Source organism: Hypomesus nipponensis, chromosome 2 (genome assembly GCF_054491055.1).
Source record: "Hypomesus nipponensis isolate SF chromosome 2, ASM5449105v1, whole genome shotgun sequence".
Classification (NCBI taxonomy): domain Eukaryota; kingdom Metazoa; phylum Chordata; class Actinopteri; order Osmeriformes; family Osmeridae; genus Hypomesus; species Hypomesus nipponensis.
Genome location: NC_140362.1, coordinates 22,848,195 through 22,867,343, shown reverse-complemented (window position 1 = coordinate 22,867,343; position 19,149 = coordinate 22,848,195). Strand labels below are relative to the sequence as shown.

Genomic DNA, 19,149 nt, shown 5'->3' with positions numbered 1-19,149 from the left:
CGGCCCTCCCCCCTCCGGCCCTCCTCCCTCCGGCCCTCCTCCCTCCGGCCCTCCCCCCTCCGGCCCTCCCCCCTCCGGCCCTCCTCCCTCCCCCCTCCGGCCCTCCCCGCTCCGGCCCTCCTCCCTCCGGCCCTCCTCCCTCCGGCCTTCCCCCCTCCGGCCCTCCTCCCTCTTCCCCTCCCTCTTCCAGAGTGGGCTCAGTCAGTACACCTGGGCTATGGGCCGGTGGTCCTCAGTGGGCTCAGTCAGTACACCTGGGCTATGGGCCGGTGGTCCTCAGTGTGACTTGCCGCTCCAGTGATGATCCTCTGCCTGGACCCTTCCCCAGTTAGGTGGGACCTCAGTAACGGCCCAGTGGACCTGGCTATATGGTCTGGTCCAGTGTAAACTAGGCAGTGTAAACTAGGGCTTGGCTGAGCTTGGTTCTGGTGCTGGGTTGTGGTTACGCCAGGCCTGTTACGGTGCTGCAGAATCCTCCTCTCTCTCTGTAGACTCGCAGTATCGCCTCACACACAAACTGGAACTGACACTGAAAAACAAACGACCTCAGGGTTAGAGGAGTGACTGACATGACCCTATGGGCTGGTCTGTTTACAGGTCAGGGTGTGTTTATGTGTGTGTGAGAGAGAGAGTGTGTGTACCGTGGTCTGGACCATCATGGCCCGCTGGTCTCGGAGAGTCCTGACGATATCCAGCGGAAACACAGGCCGTCCCTGTTCCATCAGCGACAACGCTGTCTCCATGGTGATGAGAACTCCAGTACGGCCAATCCCAGCGCTGCAACCATCACAATGTGACCTTGTAAGGATTTGTGTGTATGTATTGTACATGTTCAATGGGTAGTTTAGCTGCACAGGTGTGTGTGTTACCTGCAGTGAACCAGCAGTGGCTGCTCTCCTGCCCTCCTCTCTCTGACAGAGCTGACAAACACCAGGAAGTCGCTGGGATCATCCGGCACGCCGTGGTCCGGCCACGCCACATACTGCAGGTGTGTGATCGCACGCTCCACACCACGCTACCTCACACACACACACACACACACACCACAATGCTCCTTTCTGTGACACAAGGTACCTGCTCCAGTCACAATCATTCCCTCCCAGTGAAACTAACCTGAACCTGAATGAACATATCTTGATGAATGAACATATCCTTACCTACACATTACTATAGATTGACAATTTCCCAGGAGAGCAGTAGAGTGGAAAGCAGTGAAGAGAGACAGACAGAGAGACAAACAGAGAGACTAGAGACAGACAGAAAGAGACACAGAGAGAGAGACAGAGAAGAACAAGAGACAGATGGAGACAGAAAGACAGACAGAGAGAGACGGAGAGAAACGGAGAGAGAGAGAGACAAGAGACAGACAGAGACAGACAGACACCAAGAGAGAGAGACAGACAAAGAGAGAGACAGACAGACAGAGAGAGACAGACAGACAAAGAGAGAGACAGACAGAGACACAGAGAGAGAGAGCTGTGTTTAGTGATAGGCTTGTGGTCTGTGACTTCATGCAGGGATTAACTCACTCAGCCACAGGAACAGATGGGCCAGCACAGCAGTTCTTATGTATGCTGAGTGTGTGTGTTCATGAGTGTGTATGTGCAGAGTGTGTGTGTTCATGAGTGTGTATAAGCAGAGTGTATGTGTTCATGCTTTTTGACGTTTTGACCATTTTCTGTTTATTAATGTTTTTCACCATTTAAGCTAACATAAAAAACAACCCCATTATTATAATGACCTGCATAGAAGCACACAAACACACACGCACACACACACACACCTGTGCACAAAAAACAAGTGTAAACAAAAACGCATGCATGTGTGTGGGGCTGGCTGGGGTCAGTGTTTGCTGCTTGTGGAGATCTCCACTAGAGAACATATGGCCTTCATGCCACACACACAGGAGCCCCAGGGCTCTGTCCCTGTATGGAGCTGCAGTAAGGTGGTGTTCTGTGGGGGTCAGTGTGTGTGTTACCCTGCGTGCATGTGTGTTTCTGTTTGGGCAAATGAGTGTTCCCTTTGTTTAGCTGTGTGTTACCCATGTGTGTGTATGAGGGTGTGTCACCTGGGTGTGTATGAGGGTAATCTAGCGCGTTACCTGTCTGTATGTGTTACCTGTGTGAGTGTGTGTGAGAGAGGTTGTGTTACCTGTGTGTGTGTCAGGGTGATCTGGCGTGAGACATGGGCCAGGTTGCACTCCTCAGAGTGACAGCTCACCCTCAGGTACCCATAGTCCCTCACTTCCAGGGGGTGTGGCCAGTACTGGTGGCACTTGGTCTACAAAATAATAATGTCAACAGGTGACTTACCTGACAGGTTTACGTGCATCACACTGCACAGTATAGGAACACCGATATAAAATCATTCATTTGCAGTTCTCTTATTGGACTTATTGGATGGGTTGTAAACAACACATTCTTCTGTGGTGTGATGTACTTAAAACTCATTTTCAATTCCACTTCACAGGATCTTTAAATTAGCTGCACGGTCTGTAGAGATCTTGGTACAAAGCCACTTTGTTCTATAACCAGGCTATATGCCGCTCCACAACCACAAGAACACTGTCAAATCGGGGTACAAGCCGCGAAAAATACGGTGGTGTATAGATCTTGTAGGTGGAAGGGTTAGTGTATAGATCTTGTAGGTGGAAGGGTTAGGGTTGGGTAAAGAGTAAGGTGACAGGTACACTGACTGGATTAGTCAGCTCATTATGTGTTCTACCACCCAGCTACACATTCTCCCAGACTCATGCAATATTTCCATGGCTGCAAGGCAGACTGAAGATGTGTGTGTGTGTGTGTGTGTGTGTGTGTGTGTGAGCCTGAGTGTATCAGAGCACTTGTAGAATATCAGCAAGAAGCTCAATTAGGTAGAGCATCTGGTTACCTAGCAACAGGCAAGCCGGGATGCAGCAAGTATTTCTTACAGTAAACCCAGACCTTGGTTCAGCTCAGCTTCAAAAGAAGGATAACGGTTGTATGGTGTGTGTGTTCATTGTACTGTCACAAAGAGGGTGCTATCACATAGGGATGTATATACGAAACATAACTCACCATCTGAATGTACACCTATTTTGTCTGATGACAATGTGTGTACTGTGTGTGTGTGTGTATGTGTGTGTGTACCCATCCTCTCTTTGTAAAACTAGTGAGCATGATGATGGTGTGTGAGTGAGTGAATGAGTGAGTGTGTGAGTGAGTGAGTGTAAGTGTGTGTGTGTGTGAGTGTGTGTGTGTGTGTGTGTGTGTGACTGAGTGTGTACCCTTCCTCTCTCTGTAAGAGTAGTGAGCATGATGATGGTGTGTGAGTGAGTGAGTGTAAGTGTGTGTGTGTGTGTGTGTGTGAGTGTGTGTGTGTGTGTGTGAGTGAGTGTGTACCCGTCCTCTCTCTGTAAGAGTAGTGAGCATGATAATGGTGTGTGAGTGAGTGTGTGTGAGTGAGTGTGTACCCGTCCTCTTTCTGTAAGAGTAGTGAGCATGATAATGGTGTGTGACTGTGTACCCGTCCTCTCTCTGTAAGAGTAGTGAGCATGATGATGGTGTGTGTGTGTGTGTGTGTGAGTGAGTGTGTACCCGTCCTCTCTCTGTAAGAGTAGTGAGCATGATGATGGTGTGTGTGTCCTGTTCCCACACACTCTGCCAGAAGTGAGCACAGGTCTGAGGTAAAGGGCCTTGAGCTGCTATGTAGCGTAAACACACACCAGACACTGGGGGGGTGACCTGGACACACACACACACACACACACACAGAGGGAACACATAAAGAACACACACAATAGGTTAATACACACGCATGTTGAGGCACACAGGAACAGGGAGGTGCGGAGCCAGGGGGCACTGACCGTGATGTGGCTGGCGTTCACATAGTCCTGTTCCTGCAGCACCTGTTCCTGCAGCACCACTCTGGAGACGTCATCTACACAAGCACACGCCACAGTCACAGAGTGTGTGTGCACTGGTGTGTGTGTGTGTGTGTGTGTGTAAGACAGTGTAAACTCACAAGGAAGGACATCCTTATATCTGTTCTTGTCCATGTTCTCAGGCAGCTGGGCACAAGACATAGACAGACCTGGCTTCTTCCGGTACAGATTCTAACACACACACACACACACACAGACAATGAGCTTCACAGAGATCACATTTCGTAAATATTCTGACCCAATAATACCCCAAAATGACCCCCAAATAGATTTGTTTATCACTATAGAACTTATCATATATGAATCACTAATCCCTTATTCGTGATGTCATGGGGGCACACCTCAAAGTGGAAGGTGAGTGTTCCAGTCTGCAGGCCTCTCTCCAGCTGCTTCATGGACTCCTGCAGGGAATCCACCTGCTCTGGTTGGCTAGGCAACAGCAGCTTGTCTCCATGTGATTGGCCGGTGAGAGAAAGGGTGGGAGGGGCCTGCAGGACACGCCCTGGGCCTGGTGCTGACACACACACACACACACACAAGCTGATCAGAACACACACACACATGGTCTCAGTTGCATCATACACACACACACACACACACACACACAGGTGGTCTCCATGGAATCAAACGTGCACACACACCTCTGCGTCGGATGAGTAGGGCTAGTTCTCGGGAGTGAGACTCTCTGCTGGCTCGTATGAACATGACCACCTGGTCGTGTGTGTGTTCTGAGATGTCTCGACCGTTGATGAGGACTACCAGGTCTCCCTCCAGCAGGCTGGGCTCACAGCGCCCTGCCTACACACACACACACACACACACACACCCCTCAGTCAGTCCCTACCTGTCCTGCACACAAACACATTTGCTCCTAGTTTTCAGCAGGAAACTGGGTCTTGTCCCCTGAGAGAAGCAGTCAGAACTGGGCAGAAGTAGACCAGGGCCACAGTATGGTCAGGACAGATTGAGGGTCAGAGTGTGTGGCTGTTCCTACTGGGGAGTCGGACTTGACGTGAGATATGGCCAAGGGCATCTTCTGATCCACACCACCCTGAGAGAGCAAACACAAAAATAGAGGTGAATTATTTAGAAGGAGGAGATGATGTGTGTGTGTGTGAATAAGTGTGTGCGCTTAAGAGAGGGAGAGAGTATGATTGTGTGTGTGTGATCAGCAGGACAGTATTGGTGGGTGTTCGACAGGGGAACACACCTTGACATTGAAGCCAAACTTGCCCTCAGAGTCTGGAGCGATGTGTACCAGGAGCAGGTCACCATCTCCCAGGCCACTCTGATACACACACGTGAGACACACACACACACACGTGAGACACACACACACACACATGAGGCACACACACACACACATGAGGCACACACACACAAAGTGGCCAGAGGTTCAAAATCTAGCTGACCTTGTCCCAGTGCAGGGCACTGGGCTTGGTGTCATCTCCAGTACTCACACCATCAACCTGGGAGCAACTCTCATCCTGGCCTTGACTGAGTCTAAGAAAGAGAAAGAGAGTGTGTGTGTGTGTGTTTGAGAGAGAGACAGACAGAGAGAGACACAGAGAGAGAGAGAGCAAGTTGGGAGGGGGGGAACAGAGAGAATCATAGAATGAGATCCTCTATCCTGAGTGGAATCTTTGTGTTCCTCGGTTAGGGTTAGGGTTAGGGTTAGACTGGAAGCAGACTGACCTCTGTGGAGGGGTATCCCCATCACTGCCCCTGCTGCTGTTCAGGGAGACCCTGTAGGTGTAGAAGACATCCTCCCCCTCGGACATGTCTCTCAGGTCTGTGGTCAGCTCAACTGACGAGGGGCGGGACTTACTGAGGCCATGGCGAACTCTGGGACTCCGCCTACAACAGAGACAACACCTCTGAAACAGCTGACCCACACCTGGAGACCGCCCTGTTCCAGACTGGAACCTTCCGCGGTAGCTAGGTGTAAGGGGATGTGGGTCGTACCAGTTGGGTGTTTGAGGGGGGGATCTGGAGGGCAGACTCTTGGTCTCTTGCTCTGATGAGACTGACCTCTTCAGGACCGGGTTCCACACCATCCCACCCATCACACGGCGACACACTGGCCCACTGCAACACACTCAACAATATCAGGAAGTGATTGTGTTGTTGAGGAGTTTGTCTGCCTGTCTGTGTGTGTGTGTGTGAGAGACCTGTCTGGTTTGCTGTGGCCCAGCCCCAGGTGATGAGTCAGCAGCCTGCTGTATGCCTGACTGAGGGTGGGGCTGCAGATGTTCCTGCTGGGGTGGAAGAAGGAGTGGTGGTCCACACAAGACCTCCACAGGGTCTTACAGCTCCGAGGACACGGCAGGACTAGGGACACCACGCAGTCCTGGGTCTCCCCCTGGAACACACACACACACAGGCACACACACACACACGCACAAGCACAAACATATCGACACACAAACACTTTGCATGAATGGTTGGTTACTCACTGTGGACATAACTGCATGCAGCCAATGAGAGCAAGGCATACAGTACCAGTATTTTTTTGTATTGAATGTGAAAATGTGTCCAAACTTCTGACTAGTACTGTACATGTTGTAGCCAATAGGGAGGGAGGAGCTTACATGTTTGCGTCGGAGATGGATGAGAAAACGTTTCTTCTTGTAGGAGATCTTAATAATATTAACCCTGCGAGACAGCACACTGACTCAGAGGGTGTGTGTGTGTGTGTGTGCATCTGTGTGTGTCATGATGGACAGTAAGTGACAAAACTGCCCCAAACAGCAGCCTGACTCACCATGGGAAAAAGCTGGAACAAATCATATTGCAGAACATGGCTACGCCCCCTGAGGCCAGCCCAACCAATAGAGGGCTGTTGTTTGAGTTCTGAAACATGAAGAAGAAAGAGAAGGAAATAATGAGAAGAATGAGACCAAAACAAAAAAGTATATAAAAGAGAGAGGGAGGCCATGGTGGGCTGGAAGAGAGAGAGAGGTAGTTAGTTACCATGGCAGTGTGCAGCTCAACTCCATACAGGTCCAGTGTTCGTGCAGTGTTCAAGTAACACAGCTCAGCTTCACTCTGCTTCAACCCCCTGACACAAACAAACAACAAGAAAAAACTAAAAACTGCTTTTAAATAGTCGTGGGAAAGCAAAAGAACCCCCTCTACACAAGTGTTCAGTCCTGACAGCAGAGAGCAGGTGGGTGTTCTTATCACCTGTGCTGTGGGTGCAGAGCCTCAACCCTGGACAGGAAGTTGTCATCCTGTTCTAGCAGGAAGTGACTCTTGGACAGGTAACCAGGAAGGAATGTGGGAGAGTGGTCACCAAGCTCAGCTATGACACAGAGACAGGAAACAAGCTGACCCTACCCCCAACACACACACTATGTATAAAAACATTCTGATAAACACGTGCATGTTTCTCTGGCTGTGAGGGACTGGCTTACACTGGACAGCATATGAGGCCAGCACCACTGCTGCACTCAGGGCACACTGCAACCTGCAAGAGCATCACACACACAGTGTCATCCATTCCACTCCCTGTTGTGTGTGTGTGTGTGTGTGTGTGTGTGCGTGTGTGTGCGCGTGTGTGCGCGTGTGCGTGCGTGTGTGTGTGTGTGTGCGTGTGTGTGTGTGTGTGTGCGTGTGTGTCCGCACTCTGACAAACCTTCCTTCTCTGATGTCACTTCTGATCTGGAGGAAGTAAAGGTGCCTGCAGAAGAGGAATTCATTATACACATGATCCCACTTGCACACACACATCAGCACACACATAAGCACACACACACCTGGTCTGTTCGTGTTGCAAGGAGTTTGGGTCAGAGATGAAGAACTTGACTCTGAAGGTCAGGTAGAAGGGAGGCAGCAGCCCTGGGGGTAGGGAGAGGGCCAGCTCATTCACACATTACAGTTGTATTCATTTAGCAAAAACTGTACAAAGTCCAGCAGAAGATCATGGATCAGAAGTGCACAGTTCTAACAGCATTAGTGGTCAGACTCAAGAAACCACCTGTATTTACCAGGAAAGTATCTGCATCTGCCCAGATCATAGTTGTCTCGAGTTGTACAGAGTTGAATGCCAAACAAAAACATCCCCCCCAATAATACTACGGTACAATAATAACAACTCAATTCCTCAACTACAGTCTTACAATATAATCTGGATTACAGTAATATAATCTGGATTACAGTAATATAATCTGGATTACAGTAATATAATCTGGATTACAGTAATGCAAGCAGCAACACATCATTAGGGTTGAGAACTCGTGGATGCAGACTCTTGCTAGACTGTAACAGCAGAGAATGGACACATTTGCAGGAATAATAAAAAGTAATGAACTGCTAAGTGTTGCTTTTAGAGCCTTAAGGCCAAGCAAAACAGAAGTTAGTCTAACCCTTGACTAACTCAAACTCTCTCCCCCCTCTCCCCTCTCCCCCATCAGGGGAGGAGTGTGACTGCTGCAGTGCCCCCTCCCTGCAGTGCCCCTCCCTGCTGGGGCCCCTCCCTGCTGGGCCCCCTCCCTGCTGGGCCCCCTCCCTGCTGGGCCCCCTCCCTGCAGTGCCCCCTCCCTGCTGGGCCCCCTCCCTGCAGTGCCCCCTCCCTGCCGGGGACCCTCCCTGCAGTGCCCCCTCCCTGCTGGGCCCCCTCCCTGCTGGGGCCCCTCCCTGCTGGGCCCCCTCCCTGCTGGGCCCCCTCCCTGCAGGGCCCCCTCCCTGCTGGGGCCCCTCCCTGCTGGGCCCCCTCCCTGCTGGGGCCCCTCCCTGTCCACTCACCTTTCAGCTGCTTCTTCAGTGGTTTGTCAGGCTCCAGCCACCTCTGAAACACACGTTACACCTGTTACACCTCAAAACACAAGGCTGTTACACCTCAACACACAAGGCTGTTACACCTCAACACACAAGCTGTTACACCTCAACACACAAGGCTGTTACACCTCAACACACAAGGCTGTTACACCTCAACACACAAGGCTGTTACACCTCAACACACAAGGCTGTTACACCTCAACACGACAAGCTGTTACACCTCAACACACAAGCTGTTACACCTCAACACACAAGGCTGTTACACCTCAACACACAAGGCTGTTACACCTCAACACACAAGGCTGTTACACCTCATCACTGTCTCACAATATTGGTGAACGTACACAACATCCAGCATCTAGTTATGGCCTTCTCACATGACACAGAATGTGTGTGTGTATGTATACGTGTGTGTGTGTGTGAGTGTCCATGTTCCCTACTCACAGGAGAGTGTGTGTGTGTATGAGTGTCCATGTTCCCTACTCACAGGAGAGTGTGTGTTGGCAGCATTGGCAGCGCTGGTGTCTCTCAGCTGCAGGCAGAAGAGCTGTCGCTGCTGTACAGCCAGGTGGTCAAACACAACGTCCATCAGCACCTCTCCAGCATCCTGCTTCTGAGACACACACATCACACACACATCACACACACATCACACACACATCACATGTCTGTCTCTGTAGTACAGTAGTGTTTGTGTGCAGTGCGGCCCTGCATAACGCAGGTTTGTAGCAGGTTAAAGCAGCAGTCACATGCTGACATGGCCCAACCATGCGTGTAGTACCACCCGCTACGTCTCCCTGTAAACATGATAGTCATGTGGTTGGCGTGTCCTTCAATCCAAGGTCACCATGGTAAACAAGAGAGAGGCTTCAGTTGGTAACCTGAACACAGAACCTCCCTGGTTACCCTGCTCCTCTTCATCTTCTGACACTACAAGCATTACCACAGCAGAGGAGATGAACAGCAACAACACCAGATCTGCTCCCAGCTAGCTGTGAGAGAGAGAGAGAGAGAGAGAGAGAGAGAGAGAGAGAGAGAGAGAGACAGAGAGAGAGAGAGAGAGAGAGAGAGAGAGAGAGAGAGAGAGAGACAGAGAGAGAGAGACAGAGAGGAAGACTGAGAGGAGGAAGGAAAGAGTGTTTGTGTGAGATAGTGAGAGAATCCTACTCACACTGACTCGGAAGGTCTGAATGGTGCCGTCCAGTAGCTGAACTAGGCAGAGCAGGTCAGGTTTGGGCATGTCTGTTCCCAGGGCAACTCAGCCTCCCTCCCAAGACAAATACACAACCCTCAGCTCATCAGTGCCAGACACCTGAGGGACCAATACACACACACACACACACACACATGAACACCAAAAGGCTATACTGTTTGTGATGTTCTGCCTATAAAATCCTCCCTGAAGGACAATATACTTCCGAGTGTTTATGTTGTGGATGTGAGTGAGTCATGCTGTGTGTGTATATGTATGTGTGTATGTGTGTGTGTGTATGTGTGTGTGTGTATGTGTGTGTGTGTGGGGGGGGGGGCAGGCATGTGTGTGGGAGTGGGTGTGTATGTATGCTTGTGTGAGTGTAATCCATTATTATCTGGTGTGTCTCAACAAGTTGCCTCTCTGTCTCTCTCTCTCCCTTTCTTCCTCTCCCTCCATCCCTCCGTCTCCCTCTCTTTCCGCCCTGTGCAGGCAACTGAATGATAAGAATGTTAAACATTCTCTGAGTAGTGTCTGCCCATTCACAGGGATAGAAACACAACTCTACCTGTTAAAACCAATCAACCCCTACCCCCCATACACTTATTGATATGCACACACACACACACACATTGTTGACAGTTGACTCATTAGTTTGTGTTCTTTGCCAACAACCCATTCTACCAGTGTTCCAGTGCCCGCCAGGTAGATGCAACACAGGTCTGACTTATTCACACACTCGGTCAGGTTAATGTTTGGACACACTTACACAGTCTGAATACATTACTACTGACTAGACCACTCTCTACATCAGCTCTCTCCCTCACAACTGACTTCCCATAATTAGTCCTTAGAATTGGCCTACGGCTCACAGCGCATTCTGTGAAATCTCACATACTTTACATAACCAAGAAAGTCAGTTACTACACAGTAATACTCTTCATAGCTCAGTTGTTTGACAACGGGCGTACGCAATCCCGTATCACTGTACTATACCAAGGCCTTACGATACAGAAGCTATTGTTGCAAACAATTGTGAACAATGTTTGTCGTGAACTTTGAAATTACGCGTACTTTGAACTATTTCAATGATCCCGACACCCTTTGTCAACGTAATAGCCATAACGCAAAATAAATGCTATTCGCAAACTTTTCTCCCCAGTTCAGTTAGCTAGCAAACAACTTGGTCTCGAGTGTTTGTTATGGTAAGACAGATAAGAAAATATGTATTCAGCTGAAATACCTCAGTCGTTCGGGTTTCAGTCGTGTGGCATTTCCTTTAGTACAGCCGTTTGTTGGGTAAGAAGATCCCAGGCAGGGCGCGTCGCGGGCAGGTAAAGGTAAATATCCGGAAAGAGTTTCTCATCTCAGCAGCGGTGATTCCACCCGGCCCCGCCCCCTCTGCGCACCACGTCTGAAGCGCGCTTCCGGGGCCTGCAGGAGCAGCGGTCCACAGGACACTACTTCACTGAACCAACAGGAGACATTCATTGTAAAGACTCAGCCTTATTGAATCGATAAATGTGTATTAGCAACATAGGTGTTTGTAAATTGACGACTTTATGCTAGATTATATCCTACACCACTGATGCATCCTGTTATAATTAGCCTACATTTAATATTTTTAGCCAACGCTTTTATTTGACGTATACATATTTTTTTATCGTCACTGAATTACATTTCCAATAAATTACAGCAAATGTCAGTTACTTCAGCAGTTTAAATACAGCACGAATTTAAGAGAATAACAATAAAAAACTTGAAATCAGTTCTGCTTTGCATTATCAGAAAATTACAGTAAGATATTCTGCGGGAAGAGTCCATTGAAGGATGAGGGTGGAATATAAAGAGAGAAAGGGGTTCAGGAGAGAGAGACATGGTGTGTGCGGTGTGGGTGAATGTGCAGCAGTGTAGGGTGTGTGTGTAGGGTGTGTGTTGACAGTCTGATCAAAGTATGTGTCCCTTTTCACCCAATCCAGAGAGCCTGGTCCGTCTCTGGGTCATTGCTGTTCTGACCAATCACAGCTTGAGGAGCAGGGTTTGTGTTGTATCAGGTGTTCCCTCCCAGGAGGCCCAGACCAGCCCAGACCAGTTCCAGGGTGGTAAGAGTGGAGGGTTCAGTTTTGGACTGGTCACCAACACCAGTAAGCACCGGTTGTGCAGCGACCTGACCATGCCATGGGGAGAGAGGTCCCCCCCTTCTCTCTCTCCCAGAAGGGAAACACAACTCTGGCAGCCTGGGAGGATCAGCTTTCTGTTGCAGTAACCCAGACCCCACTGAACTGACTGTCCCCTGAACTCTACTGATCCCAATATAGAGAGCAGACAGAGAGGTGGAGGCGGAGAAAGAGAGAAGGACAGGGAGAGAGGGAGGGAGAGAGGAGAGAGAGGGAGGGAGAGAGAGAGAGGGAGAGAGAGAGAGAGGGACGGAGAGAGGGAGAGAGAGAGGGGGAAAGAGATGGGAGGAGGAGGAGAGAGAAAAAGAAGCAAAGAGAGAGAGGGGGGGGGAGAGAAGGAAGAGGCAAGAGAGAGATAGACAGAGAGAGAGAGAGAGAGAGAGAGAGAGAGAGAGAGAGAGAGAGAGAGAGAGAGAGAGAGAGAGAGAGAGAGAAAGAAAAAGAAGGAAAGAGAGAGAGAATAAAAGGAACACAGGGAGGGTGGGACAACAAATGTGTCTTGGATTCCTCTTGTCATGATCTTCCCGTCACACTGTTCATCAAGATAACTTCACATTTGTCTGGTACATGCCTCCCCTCCTCCCCTCCTCCCCTCCTCCCCTCCTCCCCTCCCCTCCTCCCCTCCTCCCCTCCCCTCCTCCCCTCCTCCCCTCCCCTCCTCCCCTCCTCCCCTCCTCCCCTCCTCCCCTCCTCCCCTCCTCCCCTCCTCCCCTCCCCTCCCCTCCCCTCCCCTCCCCTCCCCTCCTCCCCTCCTCCCCTCCTCCCCTCCTCCCCTCCTCCCCTCCTCCCCTCCCCTCCCCTCCTCCCCTCCTCCCCTCCTCCCCTCCTCCCCTCCTCCCCTCCTCCCCTCCCCTCCCCTCCCCTCATATGATCAACACAACAGAGGACTGGGCATTCTGTTCTTTTTATCAGGCTGTAGGTTTGTGTGTGTGTGTGTTGGTATGTGTGTTTGTGTGTGTGTTGATGTGTGTGTGTGTTGTACCAGAATACCTTGGGTTGTATCCAGATCCACAGTAATGTTAGGATGTTTATCAACAGGGTTGCCACCTCTGTGGACAAAAAAAAATGGGTTAAACTGCGATAGCCAGATGGAACTTAGGACACAGAGAATATCATGCGAGAATTTCTGTCCTAGAAAGCACCGTGGACTTGAAGGCTAATGGCTCTCGCTCTGTGGTGGCGCATTCTCACTCAACTGCCCTCGGAATTAGAGTGCTGTGCCCCATCCTGTCACACAAATGTTCCAGCGGTCAGTGGAAACTATCGTCCATTGATTTCGCTGTCTGTTCCGTTTACCATTCAATACCTTTTAGAGGAACTGGAGGAACTATATTTAGATAACACGCACACCCTCCATAACCCTGTTCCTCTCTCCTAACCCCTCTCTCACACGGACACGCGCGTGCACATGTGCAAACTGTCAAAACGGTCTTGAACTCAAGACCCACTTTGATGTTTGCTTGTTTTTTTTGTGTACAAATTAATTTTGCATACAGGCACACACACTCACACACACATCCAAGCAAACATTCTCAGAATGTTTCATAATAGTTCTTTGGAGCATCAATTCGAGGCGCGCGGTCCCGTAGGATTCAGTTGCTGTTGATTTATTCGAGTGACCTCACACACGGGTAATGTACCGGTAACAACTTGCGTTCAATCAGTTACGTCACATCTGACGGACAAGCACTGTTATAGCCCGTCTGTCAAGCGCGCGCTGTCAGTGGTGCTGAATCGTCGGAGTCTCTGGAACTCCACAACGCTCTGTCTCCAGACTCTGCGTTACTGGACTTACTTATCTACTCTTAAATGGCCGTTACTGAGAAGCAACACCGAATGTCATATTCCAAAATGAGAGGACTTGTGTCATTTTTCACCGGTAAGTCCATATTGCATAATGTTTTGAACTTCTCAGTGAATCTGCTTTGTCTTTGTAATAGGCATAGCCAACGAATTCAAGATTAATCACAAATTAGTTTCGGCAATCCGCAATTTAACAATTTCGGCTATTGGCCAAAACTTTGTGACTGAGTGGGCGCTATCTGCGTGCTGAAATTGACAGGGCTATAAATGCTACTACCCATCTCTTATATAATAGATCCCCCGCCTTAATTTCAGCTGTGATCAAAAGCAAGAAAGCGGGCTTTAGCGGCTTCGTACACAAGCTAATGTCCAATCATCAACTCTGCCAACAGTGAGTATGTACATGTGATGGCCGAAAATTGCCTGGAATCCATTAACACCCTAAACACAAACACACTCAAACGTAACCTTTTGCATGTTGCAGCCTGGAAACCCAGCGGATTCTTCTTCGGGAAGGCAGCAGGAGAGAGGAGATTGAGGGGAGAGAAGGGGGGGCGGCACTGGTAAGTTTTCAGTAGATTGAAGAGGAAACAATGGATCAGTGGTTTGAAGATAAAGACAGATGAAGGAAGCATTCTGTAAACTGTCCTCTTCTCTGTCTCTGGGTTTCAGCATCTCCAGTGCTCACTAGACTGTGATGACACTCAGTAAGTATCTAATGTCCAGTGATCCAGAACCAGGTTCTGTCTGACCCTGCTGGTCTCATGCCACTAATGTCTGCTGGTAGTATGCTAACCCTAACCCTAACCCTATCCTATCTCACCAGGGTGAAGCCCTCAGATTTTGACTACCTAAAAGTAATTGGCAAAGGAAGCTTCGGAAAAGTATGTGGGCTTATTTTTGTATTATTTATGGTTGCCTTTGTGTGTGTGTGTGTGTGTGTGAAGAGGGATTTTTAGTGGATGATATTCACTCCCTGTTTCAGGTTCTGCTAGCGAGACACAGAAAAAGCAAAGATTACTATGCAGTAAAAGTTCTTCAGAAACAGGCGATTCTCAGGAAGAGAGAGGTGAGAATCAATCTATCAGGCTAGTAGTCCAACACCCATCCACACATCTATCTGACCCCTCTCTCTCTCTCTCTGCGTACCTCTCTCTCTCTCTCTCTGCGTCTCTCTCTCTGTCTCTCACACTTTCTTTGCATCTCCCACCTGTCCCCTCTCTCTTTCTCCCCTCTCTATATAACTCTTCAGCTCTCTCTCTGTGTCTCTGCAGCAGAGGCATGTGATGGTGGAGAGGAGTGTTCTCCTGAAGGGTCTCCAGCACCCTTTCCTGGTGGGTCTCCACTTCTCCTTCCAGACCTCAAACACCCTCTACTTTGTCCTGGACTTTGTCAATGGAGGAGAGGTGGGCGTGGTGTGAACTAGTTGTGATGGTAAAGCCATTCAGAAATGAGGTGTGTGTGTCGTGGTGTAAGTGTGGTATCTGTGTGTCCAGCTGTTCTACTGTTCTACCATCCTGTTCTACTGTTCTACTGTCCAGCTGTTCTACCATCTCCAGAGAGAAGGGGCCTTCACAGAAGCCAGAGCGACTTTCTACTCTGCAGAAATGGCTTCTGCCCTGGGCTACCTGCACTCCCTTAACATAGTCTACAGGTACACACAGATACAGGCACACACACACACACACACACACACACACAGGCTTGCACAAACACACCCAGACCAACACATACATTCAAATGGCACCCAGCCACTAACTCGCTTTTTCTCCCTTCACCTCCTCCCTTCCTTCTTTCCCTCCTCTCTCAGAGACCTGAAGCCAGAGAACATCTTGTTGGACGCTGCAGGTCATGTGGTCCTGACTGATTTCGGGCTGTGCAAGGAAGGCGTGGCGATGGGCGGGACTATGCAGACCTTCTGTGGCACCCCAGAGTACCTGGCTCCAGAGGTGCTGCTGGGCCACGCCTACAGCAGGGCGGTGGACTGGTGGGGTCTGGGCTGTGTGCTGTACGAGATGCTCTACGGCTTGGTGAGTGTGTGTACAGAGGGAGTCAGCCCTGGTGCATCAGTACAGACCGTTAGGGTTAGAGAGGTTGAGAGGTTTGGGGTTTTAGAAGATGTTGTGGATTCTAATCACTCTTGTGTCCGTTGCTTTATTTCAGCCCCCATTCTACAGCCACAGTAAGGCTGTGATGTTTAGAAACATCCTTCATGCACCCCTACGGCTCAAAAGTGGCGTGTCCCAGTCTGCCCATTCCCTGTTACAGGGACTACTGGAAAGGGACTGCACCAAACGCCTGGGGGGGAGCAATGATCTAGTAAGTTTTCCATAAACACACACACACACACTGATAGTCAAATGAGTTTCAGACATGTGACAGATGTGTGTTTATATCTGTAGGAAGAGCTGCAGAGCCAGCCTTTCTTCAAGTCCATCAACTGGAAAGACCTCGTGGCTAGGAAGATCAGACCCCCTTTCATCCCTAAAGTGGTGAGTGTGATCTTAAACACACAGCTCACACACAGCTTACCCTGCTGGCATGGAGATTAAGGTTCCAGACAAACATAGACTGTAACTCTGTCACTCCATATTTCTCTCTCTCTCTCCCTCCCAGACTGGTCCATGTGATGTGCAGTACTTTGACCGCGAGTTCACGATCATGCCTGTCCCAGCATCCCTGGGCCTCGTTGACAGGTGCCAGAAGGGCGTCACTAACGAGGCCTTCTCAGGGTTCTCCTACATGCCCCCTCCAGAGTTCAAGGCCTCTGACTCCCATAACGTCCCATAACTCTGCTGGCACCTCTCCACCAAGACTGCTAGAGTGTCTGGAAGAACAGAGCCTCACAGAGCCCTTGGGGGTCCTTTGGTCTGTCCAACGTGTGAGCAAGCACCAGGCTGACTGATGGACAGGGCAGTGCTCTGCACTCCAGAGCTCCAGAGGGACACCTGCTCACCCCACCAGGGCTGGCTGGGACCACACACACAACAAACCTCAATCAGGTGTACTGCACTTCCTGTATTTCCATTGTGTTTGATTAACACAACGGTGATGATCAAGTGTAGTATCTGGTTTGACTTCAATTTCGTTTGGGATCAATAAAGTCAGATGTATTGAATAAAAAGGTATTTGTATACACAGTAATTTGTTCAATGAGGCCAGACTGACACTTGTGTGGGTGTGAAAATGTTGGTAATAAGTTCAGGAGTCTACATCCCATAATGAAAGACTGATGTATGAGAGTCACCAAGGCTAGCATAGCTATTTAATGTATGTACATTATAAACTCTTCATAATAAAGTTTGACATTTGACATTCTTTCTTATCCACTCGCATCCGATATATATCATTCAGAGAATGTGTGTCAAATTCCTAGTAGAAAAGGACTGTCCATTGCACACACATTGCACACACATTACACACACATTGCACACACATTACACACATTGCACACACATTACACACACATTGCACACACATTACACACATTGCACACACATTGCACACACATTACACACAGGACACACGGACAAACACATGACAACAGGCACCGACAGCATTTTCCTGTGATTTATCCATACATATCAACCCTATTCATGTGAACAACGTGTGTGTGTGTGAGTGCAGTGTGTGTGTTGGTCTCAGTAGCTGTTTAAGGTGGGGTAACTCTGGTCACCCTGGCAGGCAAAGTAAGCGATGAGCTGTCCGTTGCAGATCATCAGAAACAAGCTGCTACCTTTAATTAAAACAGAAACACACTGTACTGTATACCGAGTCATTAGTATCTGTATGTAAACACCTTTTTTACATAGGAATATTTAAAGCCTCACATTCTTTTATTTTTTTAACAAGCATTTTTATTTCAAAGAAAGACACAAGTGAGTTTACATGTTAAATAAAATGCCTCACATTCATATCCTTGTACACAATTTCAATGTTTTATTTTAAACTGCGAGAAATGGGTCCATAGCTTACCTAAGGCCAACCACCACTGCCACACCAAGGGAAACTCCAGCATCACTGCGACAGAGTACAGATGGATGCATGTTATGAGTCTTTATGAGAAACCATTTGGGTTAGAGAGAATGTGTGTGTGTGTGTGTATGTGCATGCCATGAATGTATGTATGTTTGTATGCCATGAATGCGTGTGTGTGTCTCACCCAAGCTGGTGAGTAATATGTGCAGTAGGGTGACAGTGAGGGCATAGTCCCAGACCCATCTCCTCACCACAGCAGCAAACAGCAAACCACTACAGAAGTATGTGAGTTCCATTGACAGCAGGTTCACTGGGATACACACACAAAACAGTAAAAGGTGTGGGCCATAGCCTTTGTATATTATTTTGTTTTAGCATGGTTATTACCCAATGTGTGTGTGTGTGCTCACTGCATACCCAAATATTTGGAGTTGGAGTCAGTGGGCTCTGTCTTGAAATCAAACGGAATCAATCCATCAAAATTATCCAACCTTCAAATACAAGTAGATTCAAAATGTAATCAGTCTAATATTTACAGACAAATAATCCGAGTCACACAAATGCGGGAGGTGAAACCTACAGTCTCTAAGCAAGATCAAGTGCACGCGCCTGGGAGGCTCACCTGAAAGCACCGAAGCACACGCTCGCGATCATATAATAGAGAGAGTAGAAAATGAGCACGCAGAGGAGAAGGTGCACGAGCACAGTCTGAAGAGAGGAAGAGATGCAGGAAATAATTTAGCAACACCACCTAAATAAATATATAGGCCCTATAGGCATTATGAGTTACTTAACAAGCATAGGCTACATCTTAGGTTCTGGCCTGCGCTCGACGTGAAGAAGTGTTTTTTTTTATAATGCCGCAGCCAAGTTTCATCTGTTGCATACAATTTGATATGGCCATGAACACAATAGCAGTAGTAACAATACGTAACCACAGACAAGCATTTCCCCCCTTTCTTCCTTCCAATCGCGACGTCTTTTGAGAACGATTTCGCTTTGCAGCCATTGACTTTGTTATCCATAACATTGCGCCTACAATCATAATCTCGCGAGCTCATAAAGCTGCTTTTCTTAGACTAATCTCCTTTACACAATCTTACCCTTGTATCGGCCACTTTGACTTTGAATGCCATGTCATGGTTTGCATCTGATGTTTTGTTGCAATTAATGTAGACTGGTCTGGACGAGCAATTTCTATCGATCAACCGAGTTTATACCGCCATCTAGCGTTAATGTTAGGTATCCCAGGTGGATTATTTAAAGGCGCCATCCTTCACATAGTATAGATACAGTAT

General features: G+C 48.8%; 3 protein-coding genes across 11 annotated transcripts; 1 reads left to right on the top strand and 2 right to left on the bottom strand.

The window, feature by feature from the left end:
- Positions 1-145: 145 nt before the first annotated feature.
- ptpn3 (protein tyrosine phosphatase non-receptor type 3) lies at positions 146-11,316 on the bottom strand. Of its 7 annotated transcripts, none has more exons than XM_084669078.1 (26): positions 11,137-11,313; positions 9,873-10,013; positions 9,189-9,314; positions 8,669-8,711; positions 7,681-7,762; positions 7,560-7,604; positions 7,339-7,391; positions 7,109-7,226; positions 6,896-6,983; positions 6,687-6,775; positions 6,514-6,577; positions 6,094-6,284; positions 5,888-6,010; positions 5,618-5,779; positions 5,335-5,425; positions 5,133-5,210; positions 4,917-4,973; positions 4,564-4,720; positions 4,264-4,430; positions 4,003-4,093; positions 3,845-3,918; positions 3,576-3,722; positions 2,152-2,280; positions 870-1,015; positions 642-777; positions 146-529 (listed from the first exon to the last, which is right to left on the bottom strand). In XM_084669078.1, exons 2-26 carry the CDS (start codon positions 9,939-9,941, stop codon positions 443-445), a joined length of 2,613 nt encoding a protein of 870 aa, XP_084525204.1. In that variant the 5' UTR covers positions 9,942-10,013; positions 11,137-11,313; the 3' UTR covers positions 146-442. The 7 variants fall into 7 exon arrangements, with proteins under 7 accessions (XP_084525204.1, XP_084525203.1, XP_084525205.1 ...); XM_084669077.1 differs by having other exon boundaries at positions 4,264-4,436; positions 11,137-11,312; XM_084669079.1 differs by having other exon boundaries at positions 4,264-4,436; positions 5,383-5,425; positions 11,137-11,312.
- Positions 11,317-13,780: 2,464 nt separating this feature from the next.
- Positions 13,781-17,191, top strand: sgk2b (serum/glucocorticoid regulated kinase 2b). Of its 3 annotated transcripts, none has more exons than XM_084669073.1 (12): positions 13,781-13,949; positions 14,189-14,264; positions 14,358-14,436; positions 14,546-14,580; positions 14,700-14,757; positions 14,859-14,942; positions 15,148-15,279; positions 15,415-15,527; positions 15,684-15,903; positions 16,037-16,192; positions 16,276-16,365; positions 16,490-17,191. In XM_084669073.1, the coding sequence occupies exons 1-12, from the start codon at positions 13,880-13,882 to the stop codon at positions 16,661-16,663; spliced, it is 1,287 nt and encodes a 428-aa protein (XP_084525199.1). In that variant the 5' UTR covers positions 13,781-13,879; the 3' UTR covers positions 16,664-17,191. The 3 variants fall into 3 exon arrangements, with proteins under 3 accessions (XP_084525199.1, XP_084525198.1, XP_084525200.1); XM_084669072.1 differs by having other exon boundaries at positions 15,370-15,527; XM_084669074.1 differs by having other exon boundaries at positions 13,858-13,949; positions 14,169-14,264; positions 15,370-15,527.
- On the bottom strand, positions 17,187-19,147 carry LOC146301713 (putative transmembrane protein 244). The gene is made up of 6 exons (XM_084669076.1): positions 18,955-19,147; positions 18,474-18,559; positions 18,269-18,342; positions 18,036-18,161; positions 17,849-17,893; positions 17,187-17,609 (listed from the first exon to the last, which is right to left on the bottom strand). Exons 1-6 carry the CDS (start codon positions 18,985-18,987, stop codon positions 17,515-17,517), a joined length of 459 nt encoding a protein of 152 aa, XP_084525202.1. The 5' UTR covers positions 18,988-19,147; the 3' UTR covers positions 17,187-17,514.
- Positions 19,148-19,149: the final 2 nt, after the last annotated feature.